Source organism: Coenobita brevimanus, chromosome 65, assembly GCF_032717465.1.
Source record: "Coenobita brevimanus isolate Jiangsu-jjx chromosome 65, ASM3271746v2, whole genome shotgun sequence".
Classification (NCBI taxonomy): Eukaryota; Metazoa; Arthropoda; class Malacostraca; order Decapoda; family Coenobitidae; genus Coenobita; species Coenobita brevimanus.
Window position 1 is genome coordinate 42,713,973 of NC_137018.1, and position 17,483 is coordinate 42,731,455.

At 42.9% G+C, this 17,483-nt stretch overlaps 1 protein-coding gene across 1 annotated transcript in view; it reads left to right on the forward strand.

Annotated features, from left to right (window-relative positions):
* The first annotated feature begins 3,711 nt into the window (after positions 1 to 3,711).
* Rassf (Ras association family member) overlaps positions 3,712 to 17,483 on the forward strand; it is a 38,836-nt gene continuing 25,064 nt past the window's right edge. The window contains exons 1-3 of the mRNA XM_080276491.1: positions 3,712 to 3,850; positions 6,106 to 6,200; positions 8,482 to 8,615. Of these exons, the coding sequence (XP_080132617.1) occupies positions 3,811 to 3,850; positions 6,106 to 6,200; positions 8,482 to 8,615 (269 nt within the window). The 5' untranslated portion in view covers positions 3,712 to 3,810. The remainder of the gene's footprint in view (positions 3,851 to 6,105; positions 6,201 to 8,481; positions 8,616 to 17,483) is intronic.

Here is a 17,483-nt window from a genome sequence, read left to right on the forward strand (position 1 = left end):
GGGAGCGACCGGCGGCCTGCTTCCCTGCTTGGCGGACCTGACGGTCCCTATTGGAACTCTAGACAGGGGTGCGAGAGGGAGACCCAGCGGGCGCTCCTTCGGCCAGGCAGACCCGATGGGCACTGCCTAGGTTCCTGTTTGGGACGAAGGTGAGAGGAGGTCGGAAGGATGCTGCCTCAGGTGCTGAGCCTGAGGAAGGCGAGAGGGAGAGGCCCAGCGGGCACTCCTGGCATTTGCCACCGGTCCGGCGGACTCTTTCCCTCTGCCACTGGGACTGGGGCACCTGTCCCGGGGACGACGGGAGGGGGAGACCCAGCGGACACTCCTGGCCAATGCCACATGTCCAGCGGACTCTGGCCTCCTGTCGTCAGGGCTGGGGCAGCTTGGGAGATGACCGGCGGTCTGTCCCACTTACGTAGCTCCGGCGGAGTCTACCTCCAGGCCCGCCTCCCTCCTGCGGAGAACCAGCGAAGGTCATCTGTAGGACGTGCCGACTCCCGAAGGTGGGTGGCAGAGGGTGGAGAACAGGCGGTCACTCCACCCACAGTAGGTCTGGCAGACTCTACTGTGCCGTTGCTCCCATGGGGTATAGCAAGGATAGAGGCTCCAGTGGAGTCCTCTCCTCTTGTGAAGGCCGATCCGGTGGATACGGCATTCAAAGGCTTGCTTGGGTGTTGGGGATTGTAAATCTCACCTCGATTCTGGCGAGTGCTTCTTCCACCGGAGTGTAGTGCACTCAACCTGCGTGCTGCCCGGTGGTCAGGCTACGGAAAATAGGGGCGTCGGATCACGGGGGAGATATGTCGCTCTGACTCTAAGGCTTGGCAGGTGAGATAGCCTCGCTGTCATCTCCTTGTGTGGTGGGAGTCACCTCCTTGTACCCTCCTCCTGGGGTGGTGGTGTCCGGCTCTCTCCACCGAGCAGGTATTTCAGTAATTTATTCGATAGCAAGCCCAAATTTGCAAGAAACCGGGAACGTAATATAAGGCTACTAGTACCTCAGGAACACGATAGGAATACCGTCCTGGGTAATGAACAACATATTAAAATTGGGAAGACGTGTCAGACACTTTTAAATTCAAATATATCACTTCCTTATTTCGTCCATTCCTAATAATGCTCAGCACGACGAATTATGTATTTCATCAGATAATGTGACGTGATGAAAGTACGAAACGATTACCGGTATTTACATTCACTCGTTTTTCATCTAACGTCTGACAGACCACAGTGCCATCACCTGTTGGGTGACTCAGGGAGCGCGGTGGGTCCTGGCTCAGTGATAAGGCATGTGACCGAAAGTTCGCGCCATGCCCTGGTAGCTTCCTTTACTGGGAGAGGTAGCGCTCTCCTGTAACCCTAACGGGGCTATACAGTATGATCCATCCACGTCTAGCTCGGGGGAATAATCATTTGGGGCGACTGTACATGCCGTGTAAAATCACAGATCTTTTCAACAAAGTCATATCATAAACTGACATCTTAATGAACTGTACTAAATTTTCAGTCAATGCCTGTAAGTTAAAGTCCTACAACACCACAAAAATAAGTCGTGCTGGAAACTCGAACCACTGCACATAATCCCACCATGCGTCTCAATCCAAACACTGTAGTAATCACACAGAAATGACGTTTAGCTTTAAAAACTAATATTGAATCGACTATATCAGGGATGTGTTTTCTTTCCTTGACAACTGTGTGGGGTTTCTAATAGTCTGAATGAGTCTAATTAAACCTGGATGGAACAAAAATGGTCCTGAATGGACTCGAAATAATCTGTGTGAGAGGGACTTGATGTGGTGGACCCAAACACTAACTGGTCTGAGTGAACCTAACTGGATCTGAAATGAACTTGAATAAAAAGGACCTGAATGGACTTTATTGTGCCTGGATGGATTTTAGATCAAAACTGACGTGACTGAACCAATATTGAAAAAAGAATGGGGGGGAGGGGGCTCTGCTGATGTGACTGGGCGTAAACAATTCTGACTATGATGTAAGAGAATGGATGTAACAGTGCCCTAAGTGGCTGCAAAATCGCTGATCAGTTTGACTGTTGTTCTTATGACAGCTATCTTGACACGATGTGGGAAGGCAGCCCACAAACGCCCTAATAATATGAGGGTTGTTCAACAATGAGATTCCCTGCCATAGACAATTTCTCTTATTTTACAGCATTTACAAAACTCTTGAGGCATATGGTTTGCAGATTCCTCTTCTTCTTTTACACTTAGTGCTTATCTGCATGCTAGCTATAATGTGCATTACTCAACGTAGATGTACAGACTTACAAATAAGACTTACCAATAAAATCCACGGGATTCACTACTGATCTACGTACAGTGGATCTTATTGCCCGCTTCCATTTCTGTATCTTACGTATAGTTGTCATATCGTCCCTTAAAAAAACATTTGTCGATGTAGCACCCACATTTTCAGGTAGCCTGTTCCAGTCATTTACAATCTTATGCATGAAAGTGCCTTTTGTTTGTGTTTTATTACATCTTCTTTTAAAAAGCTGTTTTGAGTGACTTCCAAGACGTGTGTTTGGTTTGCAACATGTTATCTGAGTCCAGTTTTTCAAGGCCTGTCATGATTTTAAATACTTAATCATATAGCCCCTCTTTCTCCTAGCTTCGAGCTTTGGTAGATTTAGTCTTCTTAGTCTTTCTTCATACACTCTCTAATTAGATTTGGAGGGAGACGTGTTGCTCCCCTATGCATCTTTTCTATTTTATTTATGTTTCTTCTCAGTTTGGGGGACCAGAATTGTACACCATAATCTAGAAGTGGGCGCACGTAGGTCTTGTAAATAGTAATGAATCATTCTGTCCAGTTCTTGAAAGCTTTTTTTTTTTTTTTTTTTTTAAATAGATCAATACTTCTGTTCGTTTTCGATACGGTCTTATCTATGTGGGCATCAAACTTTAAGTTATCACTAAATATCACTCCTAATCCCCCAGTATTATTGTTATATCTTGGATTGGTTCTTCCCACATGCATGATCTTACATTTTGATTGACTGAACCACATCTACACCTGTCTCTGTTCCTACAGCGTTGTATATCTTTGTCATCGGCAAAAATGTTGCAAGATTTTTGGGGAGGTCATTTAAATGTATTAGGAACAGTATTGGCCCCAGCACTGAACACTGTGTACTGTACAGTACCAAAAGTGCAGGCTGCAGTAAATGTATGAGGTTAACATCCAGTGGCCAGTGGAGCTGAGCTTCACCCTAGTCACCTGAGATCTGCTGCAACCAGAAAGCAAATATTCATAAAAAGTAGCAGTGTGATAGCTTCTCCCATCACGATTTTTTCGCATTATATCCATCCCATGGGTTACAAAGTTGATATTTTATCAGGGAAATCAAGTTCCGTTTGATTAAAATATAAAATCGAGAACTTGTTTCCCTTTGGTGATGTAAGCATACGAGTTATGATTTTCATAAATTCGCGCTGTGAACAAAATCCGCTTTCCTTCGACTTTTTACACGAACACTCAACAATGTTTGCATTGCCGAAACCTGCTTATGTAATAAAGAAATTATTTATAATTTTGAATAAACATCTCAAAATCACTCAAACAGCTATATCGCAATTTTTAATAATTTACCTTTCAATAAAAACATGTGTCCAACAATTCACTAAAATACCATAATCCTCACACTCTTATCACTACTGTAACTTTGGGAACTAGAGTAGTGGAACCATTTCATCTCGATGTTGATGTTTACAAAACAGGTTTCCTCGATTTTAGCAGTTCCCATGGCTGTGACCCAGGCCAAAGCCTGCTCCATCTGAAGTGAAGATGTGGGAATGCAGAAAGTGTGGGCGTCCTGTGTTTTTCGGTGAGAAGGGAAGAGACAAGAGATTAAGATGGAGTAATTAGGTGCAGAGCGCTGATGATGTTTCCTTGCTTGTGTGGAATTCCCTCCTAGAAAATGTTGTCCCCACCTCCTTGGCAGACACTTTCAAGAGACTTGCTCTGCTTTTCTTGACAATCTCTACTAGTATGCAGATTAGTCTTCTCCCCTAAATTCTTGTGTTAATAATTATACCACAGTAATCGTCTTGAGATAACTGTAGAACTGTTTATTCTTCGACTGGGATACACTCAGCTAGCCATGCAGTGAAAATTGTTTAGGTACCCATAAGCTGTTTATTTTTTGCATCAGGCTGGTATTATGTAACTACAGTACTTAGGTCCGGTTCCATGTTGCATATGCAAAACTACACCATATAGGTGTCTGTGGCCCAACCAGGTGAGAATACCAACATGTTGTCAACAATTTCAGGGTAAATTATCTAACACATTCACCACACACACTTTAAGAAGCTACAGATGCAGTATGAAAGCGTTGCGTGTAATGTATATATAATAAATACCGTAGCATATGTAGGCTATATAGACTTTGCAGTCATTAATTAACAGTAGTAATGTCAGTGAAAAGCATGAATTTCCTATTGAAAAAAAAACTGAGTGAATCTGCAGAAGAGCTTCAATGGAGAGATGGAGCGGAGAGGTACATGAGGGGGGGGGGGTGAGCTGGGAGAAGGGCAGTGGAATGGTGGGGGACAGGGCGACATGGAAGTTATTCGTTTATGCCCACCCTTTCCGGGAATAAGGCATCTGGCAAAAGAAAGAAGAATTTTTTTTCTCTATAAACAAGAATGCAATTACTAGTATCATTGTCTGTCTATCTATAGCCAGATGCCATGGTCCTAATCCCATAAGGGGTGGTCGTTTGTCTTAGTTGTTTTACAAAGAGGTGCACTAACCTTCTGCCAACTCACCTGTTGACATGTAGGCAACACGTGTGAGTTGGTTATATGGTTACCACCCAATGTTGTAAATGGTTTTCTGGCTTACAGGAAACCATTAGGCTCATCACTCAACACGTGTGGTTTGGTTGTAAGGTTACCACCTAGTGTTGTAAATGGTTTTCTGGCTTACAGGAAACCATTAGGCTTGTCACTCAATGTGGAGCAACCAGAAAAGGGAAGAAAGTTTAATAGAATGTGACAGGAAAGATGGGAGAAATAGGAACAGAGGAGAGCAGACACAAAAAAAGAATGATAAAGGTGAAGGAAGAAGTAGGAAGCACTACATCAGGCAAGTGCCAGATTATGGTTGCCACCACTTACCATTAGTTATCATTGTGAAAGATTGAAAAAGCCGTATAAATGCATAGTTTTAAAGATATGAGCTCTACAACCTCATCAGTTTTACATGCAACTCTTGGCAAATGGCCATCCACCATGTCAGACGTTCAGGTTGATTGGGCTCTAAAGTCAGTCCATTACTAATTATTCATCCCAACTAACCTAATATTATATGACCTAACTTAACCTAATTGATTGGTTCTTTGCCACACTTGCATGGTCTTTCCTTATCTCTTATTGAAATTAGTCTTTCATAGGTTACTTCGGGGGGCGCGGTAGCACAGTGGTAGCGCGCTGGACTCGTAATCGGGGGATCGCGAGTTCGAGCCTCGCCCGGGCTGCCGTGCCGGGAGTGGTAGCTCGCTCCTGTAACCCTAGCGGGGCTATATAGTTCAATACAGAGCTTAGCTCGGGGGAACTCCATTTCTCCATAGGTTACTTATTATGTGTCATAGGTTACCATAGATACAGGGCATTTTTTAAATTTTACCAGTGAAATACATAGAAGCTTGTTCATATCACACCAATGATATTACCACCAAGAGCAAAACTTATTTCCAGACTCCAAATGCACGTCATACTTTTGGCGCAATTTCAGATTCTCTACCGATATGTTAGGATTGGATAATTTCAGCTAAGTAAGGATATTTAAGGCACATTTAGGGTAGGTTAGAGTAGTTGAGGTGAGGACATTATCGTATGTTAGGTTTAATAAATTAGGACTTAGTCTGGGACTTGGCATGATAAGTAATCAGGGGTTCATTTATCATTAAGGTTAGGTTAAGTGGCAAAACTAGGTGATTAAAATTTGATGGGTCTGGGGGGTCAGCCCCCCCCAACCCCCAGTTAAGATAGGTTAGGATAGGATGCCTGAGACAAGAACATTAACAGCAAGCACTAGTTAGTTTTAGTATTTATTTAATAATACTAACAATTTCAGCGGAGAGGAAACAATCACTTGGATTTGATTGGCACCCAAACTGCCTGCGCTGTGAGGAATGTGGCAAGAGGCTTAACCCAGGCCAGCATGCAGAGGTGAGCCACCATACACAAACCACATTAGCTACTGCATTACACTTTACCTCTTTTGATGTTCTTTTTGCAGCTAATGCCACAATTAATTACAGAAATGTTGCCAGTTAGAGCCCCCACAAACTCCTGAAAGTTACCAGTGTTTGCCAGATCACTATATAGCGTTGGGTCACCACCTGCTCAGAACTGGTGTACCTTCCTTTTTAAAAAATTCCTGTCGAGATTATTATTCATGTATAAAGTATTATACTGGTATCTTATATTTTACCGATGCACTATATGAGATTTATGCTGAAAAGTTCTTCATAGAGATTACTAATAGCCATGAAAGCTTATTGTGTGTGTTTGCATTCAGCACTATACACACTCTTTCTTTTGCCCTCTCATTCTCACCTACACCTGCACATATACCCCATCCATACTCCCATTCTCTCACACTCTCACCTTTTCATTTAGATTCAGTTACTCCACATACATCAACTTTCGCACCCTCAAGCACCTGGACAATCTCTTGCTCTTTCACCTCATCATTTGCTCCCCTTACATTCCATGTTGCGATTACCATGTCCTTTGTCCGGTCCTTGGTCGTCATTTTTTGATCAGTCCTTGTCTATTGTTTGTCTTTTTAGTTAGTTTTTTTCCGGGGAGGGGCACTAACCCTCCGCCAACCCTTTTAGTTGTCTTTTATGACAAGCAGGGATACTGGGGGAGTATTCTTGAAAAAAAACCCTACCCCCAGGGGTAGGTAAATAAGCCTTCTACAAGTATTTAGGGTGTACTGTTCTGTTGAATTTAAAGACAGTATCATTGAATAAAAGCGACAGTTTCATCACTATTCAAGTGAGCAAATTTCATTAGGTTCCTGGTGCACATGCCATAATTTCTACTGATGAATTTAGCACTACCCTCCATGCAGATGGCACAAGGCCATTGTCAACTTTTGACAGGTGAACCCCTTTCCACCCTACTGACCAACACCTTTATTTTCATTACATTCACTCTGAAAGTCCTGAACTGCAACCCCCCCCCCTTGAGCATCCACAATTTCTCCACAGCACCCCCCTTACTATCAGTCATTGATGTAAAACCAACAGCTTGCAGCAGCTCCAACAGCTGTCCATTTATGACAGCTAAATGTTTACTAAACTTAGAATGCATTTAACAGGCAGTTACCATTACCACAGAAGCCCCTAATTCCATGTAGTTGTGACTGCAGGCTTGTCTGAACATGAATCTGAAGGACAGCAGGCTGAAGTTGCCCATCTCTTCCAGTTCACCATCCTCCTCTCAGGGATTAGGAAGGGAGTTGAGGGATGTATATATATCAGTGCCATTGTGTAAGATGTCCCTCTCCCACACTTCCCTAATCCTTGGTTTATATGCCTATGCATATTGTTCACATCAGGGGACAGTTGATCATCCTGAGAGCTCTGAGTGTGTCATGGTTTGAGCCATTTTCCAGCTTAGTTTCCTAGCTTGGAGTTGTATGTCATGGTGTGAACAATTTCCCAGCTCCATTCCATCCTGCAGGACCTCACCCCACATCTTCTTTGCACAGCCTCTAAACACTCTTCCCTCCACATTCTGATGTGCCCTCCTCATCCAGTCTTCTTCCTCCCTCCTCTCAACATATCCAGACAATCTGAGCATTCCAGTTTGTATTGTCTCTGATATTTCTTATGCCAGATTGCTCCCTCAGCACCCTGTTTTCATATCTGTCACTCAGTGAGACCCTGTCCATTCATCTCAACATTATTATTTCTCTGTATTCCAGTCTGCGTGTATCCTCCTCTCTTACAGGCTATGCCTCATTGCCATACAGCATAGCACTTCTCATGGTGTTTTATATAGAATATCCTTCCCACAAAAGGAGAGCCCCTTTATGGTTAGGAGAGACAACAGTTCCACAGATCTCTTCCAGCCACTCATCATTCTAGGAATGGACCTAACTCTCCTCCCATGCTCAACATTTTGTCCAGATACCAAAACTGTGCATTCCGAGTGGCTCTCTCCCTCTTTGACATTCCATTCTCTTGTCCACAGCCTGGAGACCCATAAATATTGCTCATTGGAAAAAGTCTCCGCTTGCACTCTACCTTTAAAACTACTGTATCTTTAGTCGCCAAAGGATAGAATTCCTTCTTATTCTCATTTCTTACACAATACAGTTATGGTCTAAAACCTTTTATTAACTAAACCTTTACCAGCTGTCCATAAATTTACTTATGTATACTGTAATTAGCAAATGTTGTTCAGAACAGTAAAATGATTATAAATTTTTCAGCACAAGGGTGTGCCCTACTGTCACCACCCATGTTATGGAGCACTGTTTGGACCTCAGCTCTTTGGTCATGGAACACGCAACGAATGCCACACCTCCTTTGGCAAGGTGGAAAACAGGGATGGTCAGGTCAAGAGGTAAGATGTAAGTGCTTTATGTACATGATGGTATTGTTATGTGTGTCATGTGCCAGTTGCTGTGAAAATGCTCACAGGGCATTTATGTTTTGTTACCGGTATATGACTGAAAGGTACTAATAAATATTAAGCTTATAGGAGTACTTATCAGGTGGAGCCAGGATTCCCAGGGCTTGAATGGTGAATGAATGTATGTGTGACCCATTTCATTGGGCATTGTGTTGATTAGTTCTCCCTCTGCAATTTAGCCTACTCCTCTTCCTGGCTTTCTGTACCCCACCTTACCCTAGCTGCAGGTGGGGACAAAGAGAGAGGATGATAATTATAATGATTAGCAGGAATGCCTATTATGTTGGTACATCACCATACTCACCCTCAAAGCAGTAGTGTATAAATGAAAGAATTATCTGATCATAGTTTTGCTTAAAGTTGTTTAGTATTTTGCAGTTGTTCTTTCACTAGCAGTGATGAACATACACTTGATGGCACTGTGCACCCTGGGTGGGTAGCTGCATCCTCCTCCTCATGTTTCCCTGCTGGGGGAGGAACCTGGTCCTACCCTGGTGAGACACTCAGCCACAAGGGAGTGCCAGACTACACTGTGTATGCATTGTAGAGACAGTCAGACCTCAAAATGACAAACTTTATAATAATGTCTAAGCATGTCATTGAAAAGTGTTTATACTTCTGTGGTATCATGCCTGCATTCTAGGCTATAGTATGTATAAGTAACATTGAATAACCATCTCTTCTTTCTGCATTATTAATGCCGTTTTATGGTCTGGTTCATGTACATTCTAAGGCGATGTTGGACTACCCATTGGGGTGGACTTGGACCAACTGCTCTGCACCACTTAAAAGATTGTCAGGATTCATGTTAATGACATTTAGCATATTTTGTTTACTTTGTTAAAACCACTCAAAGTGATCTTGCATTTGAAATAAAATTCATAAGTACAGTAATGAGGAAACATAAAAAAACTTAACGTAGATTGCATTGCTACCTTTTGAAGTTGCTTCACCTCATTCTTTTCCTGCATGGCTTTCTTTGTTTTCATAATCCTGTACCGTATTTTGAAGGTTGTAAACTCAGACACACACTCATCTATGCATGAACACATGCATGCAGGTGCACACACGTTTTACAAATTACAGTATGTGCCCAGTTTAACGAACTAATTCAGCCAATTCCCATTCCGTTATCTTGAATTTTCTGCTGAATAAAGTTCTGTAACCAAGGCACAGTGCAAGGGAAAATATTTCGTCATTTCGAGGTACTTTCCATTAAATCCTTAAAAGCAACCCAAACCTAGCAAACTGTTAACTCTCAGTGCTACATACAGCAGTCTGAGCCCATAATTAATACCCTCACAAATGCAATATTGTATATGGAATTCCCTGAACGGAATTATACTCGTTTTAACGGAAATTTTCCCTTAAATAGGGCAAGTAATACCGGGAAAAAATTATTCTGTTATGTCGGGCTTCTGCTAAATCGGTGTTCATTAACCCCTTATGGGTGGGCAACTTATCAATTATACGACCGTTTGGTGCGGCATATTTTCAGAAAAATAAAGTATCAAGGAATTAGCTTAAGCATACATAAATCGATGAAAAACGAAGGCAAGAGGTGTTACATGCGTGGTAATACATCTCTGCTGGCTGTGGGAGGAGGAGGGGAGGAGTGAGGGAAGAGTGCAGGCAGGCAGTATATCACCAGGCGCACCTGGGGCGAGGCTAGTGAACTCTTCACTCATTTTCCTTACCACTGAACACTATATATTTATCATTAATGCATTCTTTACACTATTCATTGTCTTCAAAATCTTGTGTATGTGTTTTCTGTTTTACCTGAACACTAATGACAATAAAACTTACATATGTTTATTCTATTGTACTTGAGCAATTATAACACTACAGCTTATATTTATATATTCTATTTTACTTGTTTCAAGGCTTGGGAGGGTAGAGGGCAGGACAGTAGGTGACAAGGATGCCTTATCATCCAATTTCTCCAATAATTTAGGACCTAAAATGGCCGGACGTTATGTAACGATGCCTGCCACCTCACGCACGGACGGTACGTAATCCCCCTCCCTCCCCCGTTGGGGGTTAAATCGAGCATCTAATGTACATGTAAAAGCCTAAACATAGAAGAAATATTGTGTTGGTTGAAGTCCACCCTGGTGAGGTGTAAACACACCGGGGCGAACCTGGACCAACAGTGGTTGTTGACTATAACAGCCACTGTTGTTGTTATCATTTTTTGTATATGATCCACATGAAGTACAGACACTAATAGATATTCACACAAAAATTCAGTTATCAATGACTGATATTAAGTTCACAGGAAGAACTTTACCAACACTTTTTTTCTTTTTTTTCTAAAAAAATAAAGTTTACCGCCATGTTTACTTTTCCTGAATTTTACCCACTGTACTCAAAATTCCCTCATCTTGTTGAGACCAAGAGCACCAGCTAATACTTGCATTTAGAACCCATAAGTGGTTGCTCTTGATGACAAATACCCAAAATCACCCCCAGATAATTTACATAGGTGTTAGTCACAATTAAAATGACTTGGTGTGATCAGCCCCAGTGGTCTGCATGGTCTGATTCATCTCAGCTGGTGCTGCCGTACTTGTAGGATGGTTCCACAGAAGCAGTTGCTTACCTATATTCAGTGGGTCATCTCGGTCAGACAGACTGGGGTTAAGCAACAGCAAGGATAATGTTCAAATGGTACATAATTATTGGTTTAGTGGGTAATTACTGCGCTCCAATCGGATTGAGCCGGTGAAGGTTTGTATCCAAGGGGTGGTTGGAGTTTATTGCACACGAAATGCCACCCAGGGATGAGTGAGGCTGGTCACTCTCACCTTAAATGTCAGGACCAACTTGCCTAGCCCCGGGCTCCTACGCTTCTCATGGGGCAACATGGGATTGGATGATGGATGAATGAATGGGTACATAGTTATCCATCCATCCATCATCTAATCCTACGTTGCCCCATGAGGGGCGTAGGAGCCCGGGGCTAGGAAAGTTGGTCCTGGCATTTAAGATGAGAGTGACCAACCTCACTCATCCCTGAGTGGCATTACATGAGCAATAAACCTCAACCATCCCTTGGATATAAACCTTCACCAGCTCAATCCGATTGGAACACCTTTATTACCCACTAAACCACCAGGAACCAAAATTTGGTTATATGGTTACCACCCAGCGTAGTAGATGGTATTTCCTGGTGTACAGGAATCCATTTGGCTTGTCACCCAGTGTAGAGTCACCTATAGGCAGAAGGAAGAGGAAAGAATGAAGGAAAGAAAGACACAAGAGGGAGTGTAAAGCCACCCACGGGCAGAAGAAAGAGGAAAGAATGAAGGAAAGAAAGACAGAAGAGGAAGGATGGAGGAGGGGAAAGGGCAGACACCCGAGAGCAGCACTACATCAAGTGAGTGGATGGTGAGCGCCCCCACCTACTTAGTTATCACTTACATTAATCATGGCAGACGTTCCGTAGAGCCCCAGGAGGGCCCAATACATGTCCAGGCCCCCAGCCAAATGGGCAGATTCACATGGCTATGTGGAATGTGAGAGGTGTGAATGAGGAGAGCAAGAGGGTGGAGGTAGTGAATGTGTTCAAGAGTGCAAGATATGCCGTGATGGCACTGTGTGAAACAAAGATAAAAGGGTGTGAAGCAGAGGAGTGTGAGGGTGTGATATGTGTAAGATGGCATGAATGGGTGAGGAAGATGCAAGGAAGGAGTTGCTTTTTTGATGAATGAGGTGTGACAGAGTGGAATGAGAGATTACAAGTGTGTCAGCTTGAGATGTATGTGTCAAGTTCAAGTTTGAGAAGGTGAAAGTGGCAGTGATTGTAGCATATGCACTGTGTGATGACAGGAGTGAGAGAGAGAAAGACAGGTTTTGGGATGAGCTGGGTGAAGCAGTGGGAGAAATGCCTTGGAGCTATAAAATGATTGTAATGGGCGATACGAATGGAAGAGTAGGCACTGGTCCAGAGGATGAAATAATGACTTGTAATGGAGTACCAGGAGAAAATGATAATGGGAAGTGACTGAAGGATATGTGTCAGGAAAGGAGGTTGTACTTTTGTAACTCCTGTTTAAAACAGATGCACATAAATATATATGGTATAGAGGGAACAGGGATTGTGTTGAAAGGAGCCTGATTGATTACAAGCTTGTAGGGAAATTGATACAGGAGATGGTTGCTGATACAAGGGCCGTGAAAGGACGATGTGGAGGTCTGTCAGATCATATGATTGTGGTATACTAGATCAAGCTGAGAGCAGTGAGGTGGACCAGGAGAGAGAGGAGCAGTCAGGGAGAAAGACTTAAAGTCGAGAAGCTGTGTAGTGCCCGGAAGTGATAATGAGTTGTATCTAGTTCATTTTATATGACCAAAAGTTAGTTTAAGTGAGAGTGTGTGGCCGGGGCATGGCTGTTTCCATGTGAACGTGATCAGAATGTAGATTAAGTTACCTAGTTGCCATTTTTTTTTTTTTCTTACTGTAATGTATTAATATTAAGTCTCTTTATAATATAAAAACTCGAGCGAGAAGGAATATGTGCCTGTGGTCACCTAATCCAGCATCGTGTATGCATGCGCAGAGGGATGTAAGGCATGATGATTTTTATTATTTTTTGATGTAAGGATACAGGGAGAGGTTGTGGAGAGTGATTATTGTAATTGGGAAATGTCATTTTTTGGGGGTAATCGATTGTGAGGGGAAAGGCATCACATTGAGTCTGTCACGAGTCTATAGTAATGAAAATTTTAAATTGCGTAAGCCGTCATCCTCCCCTTTCCACCACATAATATTGGCGTACCATGAGATGCTCACTCTTTCACCAGCCGTGATATGTGACGGATGGTCGGTACTGTTGTCATCCCCCCCGCCCCCAAGAAATTCTGAAGTGTTTGATCACGCGAGGTGACGGCATTGGCCGAGTCCAGAGTTCCTGCTCACCTCCCTTGTAGTCCTTGCGCTGGATAGTGAGTGGGTCGAAGTGTGGAGATTGGTCCCAGTGAGTGAGTCAAGGTCCCAATGCGGAAGTCAAAGTCCCAGTGTGGAGATCAGGGTCCAAGTGTAGAAGTCAAGGTCAAGAATTTGAGACCGGACCATTGAACTATGAGCTCAGGAGGACCATTATGGAGAGCCACAGTGGATGGAACCTGGGACAAAGAAGCTTAGTTTTTTGGAATTTGATATTAGGACCATATGTTTTTTGAATAATGTGTCAACTGATTTAGGATTATTCTTTAAGGCTAGTAGCTGGGAAGATTTCCTTTTTTTTTTGATCCTGTTAATACACATTTCCTCCCACTCGAACTTTAATGTTTGTATAACCCTTGAGACCTAGTGGTATAGAGTTTGCCCAGTAGCTTGTTAAGATGCAACCCAGGAGCATTTTGGGAAATAGCGAAGGTCGGGCTTGGGTTGGCCAAGTTGGAGACTGATCCCATCATTTTGGCATGCTACTGCTCTTAACTTGGCCACTTGAAAAGTAACAAATGCAGCTGAAGAGGCCGCTACTGGGAGAGAGTCTCCATCAGTCTGAGTTCCCGACCGTTCTAGCACACAGTGGTCATCACAAGTGACTTGATTTCTGCCCCTTTTGACCATGTAAAAGTCTGGATCGCAGAGTGGACAGTACAGGTGGTGTTGCAGCGTTGGGATGAGCTATTAATGTGAGGGTAATTAAACTTGTAAGCAATAATTGAGAGGTCATTTAGATGATTGTCATTAAATCTAATTAAGGTAATAGCTCATCCCCCCAGTTCTCAAAGGTGTATGTAATTGGCATTATATGTAGAATTATAGGGTGTGTGTATTTGTAGTGTTTACTATTTTGGTGTTGCAGTTGGGCATTTTAATAGTTGAGCTTCACCTCCAGGGGTTGCTCATGTTTGTATAATTCATGCTGGAGTCCTGTGTTGAAAAAGTAATTGACCTTGAGACTGAAATGCCTGAGGGAGTAGGTGTAAAGCAGGAAACATCCACAGTTGATGATGATGGTGATGGTGATGATAATGATGATGATGGATGGTGATGGTGATGATGATGATGATGGGTGTATGGTGTATATATTGTATATACTCCATTTTTTTTTTTTTTTTTTTTCACTTTGAGCACGTCTTGTCCTTGCCTTAACTGGCTGGGATCATGGAGTCAGGTATGCCTTACCAGGTCTCTCCAGACTGTACCTGTGTATTTATCTTCTTTACCAGTACCTATGAATTGTAAGTTTGGATTGATTAATACAGTTGAGTAGTTGTTTAGGTTATGTCCAGCTTTTGGAGAGATGAGGCATGGAAGCTGCGTGTTGTCAAATCGAGTACACCATGGCGTATAGACATTCATTCTTGCCATACCTTGAATCTTTTTTTTCTTTAGATTAGATTATTAGGCTTAGGGAAAATGAGATCTCACAGTTAGGACTTTTTTTTTTCCCCAGATTTAGGGAATTGTACATGTGAGGGGCAGTTCTACCTGAAAGCCTCCACCTGGAGGTTTCCTACTCACTTTGAGAACCTCGACCGCCGAGTGTATGTAATACCCAAACTGCAGTATAGGAATGCTCAGAGAGAGAGGGGAAGTTTCCAGTTTCTCTATAGGGCATGGAGAAGTTGAACTATAGGGCGTTCACATGTTAGGAGAGGTAGGTAGGTTTTGCTCGGTCTCTTTGGACAGAACGCAGTGGAGCAGCTCGTGTTACTCTTAGCTAAGCACAAAGTTTCTCCTTGTAGCAGGGCATTCTCCTTGTGAGTAATATACCTAGTGAGTGGCATGCGTTGTCGGTTACATATTGTGAGCAGCATAAGAAAATTTACTCATGGTAGAGGAATTATTTTTTTTGTTGTGGACAGGATAGCCGCCAACTGTTCTTGAGCGTGGAGCTTATGTAATATCCCACAGTCGCAATGTAAGACAGGTTGGCTGGTGTCTTTGGAGGCATGTAGATTGGTTTCCCCTTATGAGCCAGGAGTGTGTGGAACACCCCACAGTAGCAGTATTGAGGGAGACTGGTCAAGTAGGTGAATTTACGTAAAGAGTTTGTTAAATATGGGTACTGGGTATTTCCGAGGAGTTCAAGTCCAGTCATCGAAACTTTTAGTCTTCCCTAACTGTGGGCGGATGTAGTGCCCAGAAGTGATAATGAGTTGTATCTAGTTCATTTTATATGACCAAAAGTTCGTTTAAGTGAGAGTGTGTGGCCGGGGCATGGCTGTTTCCATGCGAACGTGATCAGAATGTAGATCAAGTTACCTAGTTGCTAAGTCGTTTTTTTTTCTTACTGTAATTTATTAGTATTAAGGCTCTTTATAATGTAAAAACTCAGGTGAGAAGGAATATGTGTCTGTGGTCACATAATCCAGCATTGGGTACGCATGCGCAAAGGGATGTTAGGCACGATGATTTTTATTGTTTTTTGATGTAAGGATACAGAGAGAGGTTGTGGAGAGTGATTATTGTAATTAGGGAATGTCATTTTTCTCGAGTAATCGATTGTAAGGGGAAGGGCATCACATTGATCACAAGTCTATAGTAATGAAAATTTTAAATTGCATAAGCCATCATCTTCCCCCTCCCCCTTTCCACCATGTAATATTGGCATACCATGAGATGCTCACTCGCTCACCGGCCGTGATATGTGACGGATGGTCAGTACTGTTGCATTCCTTCCCCCCCCCCCCAAGGAATTCTGGAGTGTTTGATCACGCAAGGTGACGCCATTTGCCAAGTCCAGAGTTCCCTCTCACCTCCCTTGTAGTCCTTGCGCTGGATAGTGAGCGGGTTGAAGTATGGAGGTCAGTCCCTGCGAGTGAGTTAAGGTCCCAGTGAGTGAGTCAAGGTCCCAGTGCGGAAGTCAAAGTCCCAGTGTGGAAGTCAAGGTCAAGAATTTTAGACTGGACCAGTGAACTATGAGCTCAGGAGGACTATTATGGAGAGCCACAGTGGACGGAACCTGGGACAAAGGAGCTTAGTTTTGTGGAATTTGATATTAGGACCTATGTTTTTTTAAATAATGTGTCAGCTGAGTTAGGATTATTCTGTAAGGCTAGTAGCTGGGAAGATTTCTACCTTTTTTTTTTTATCCTGTTAATACACATTTCCTCCCACTCGAACTTTATTGTTTGTATAACCTTTGAGAACTGGTGGTATAGAGTTTGCCCAGTAGCTTGTTAAGGTGTAACCCAGGAGCATTTTGGGAAATAGCAAAGGTCAGGCTTGGGTTGGCCAAGTTGAAGACTGACCCCGTCATTTTGGTGTGCTACCACCCTTAACTTGGCCACTTGAAAAGTAACAAACGCAACTGAAGAGGCCGCTTTTGGGAGAGAGTCTCTGTCAATCTGAGTTCCCAACCGTTCCAGCACACAGTGGTTATCACTGGTGACTTGATTTCTGCCCATTTTGACCATGTAAAAGTCTGGATCACAGAGTGGACAGTACGCTGAGGATCAAAGAAATGGCATGAATACAGGACCAAAGAAGGGGAGGAGTTGAAATCAGTGAATTGGAATGAAATGGATCTGGACATCTTGTGGAATGCATATAGGGATTGCTTAGTTAGGAATGCCAAAGCAGTGTGTGGTGTGGCAAGAGTAACAACAAAGAAGAATGGTATGGCATGGTGGGATAAAGAGGTTAAGAGAGCAGTGGAGGAAAAGAGAAAGAAGTGGCTAGAGTGGTTACAGTACAGGGATTAATTTGAAATAAGAAGTGAATATACTGAGAGCAAGAGCATGTAAAGTGATTAGTGATGAGGAAAAAGGTGGAGGTACATGATGATCTAGGAAGGAAAATGAATGCAAACTACTTTGAAAATAGAAAGTTATTGT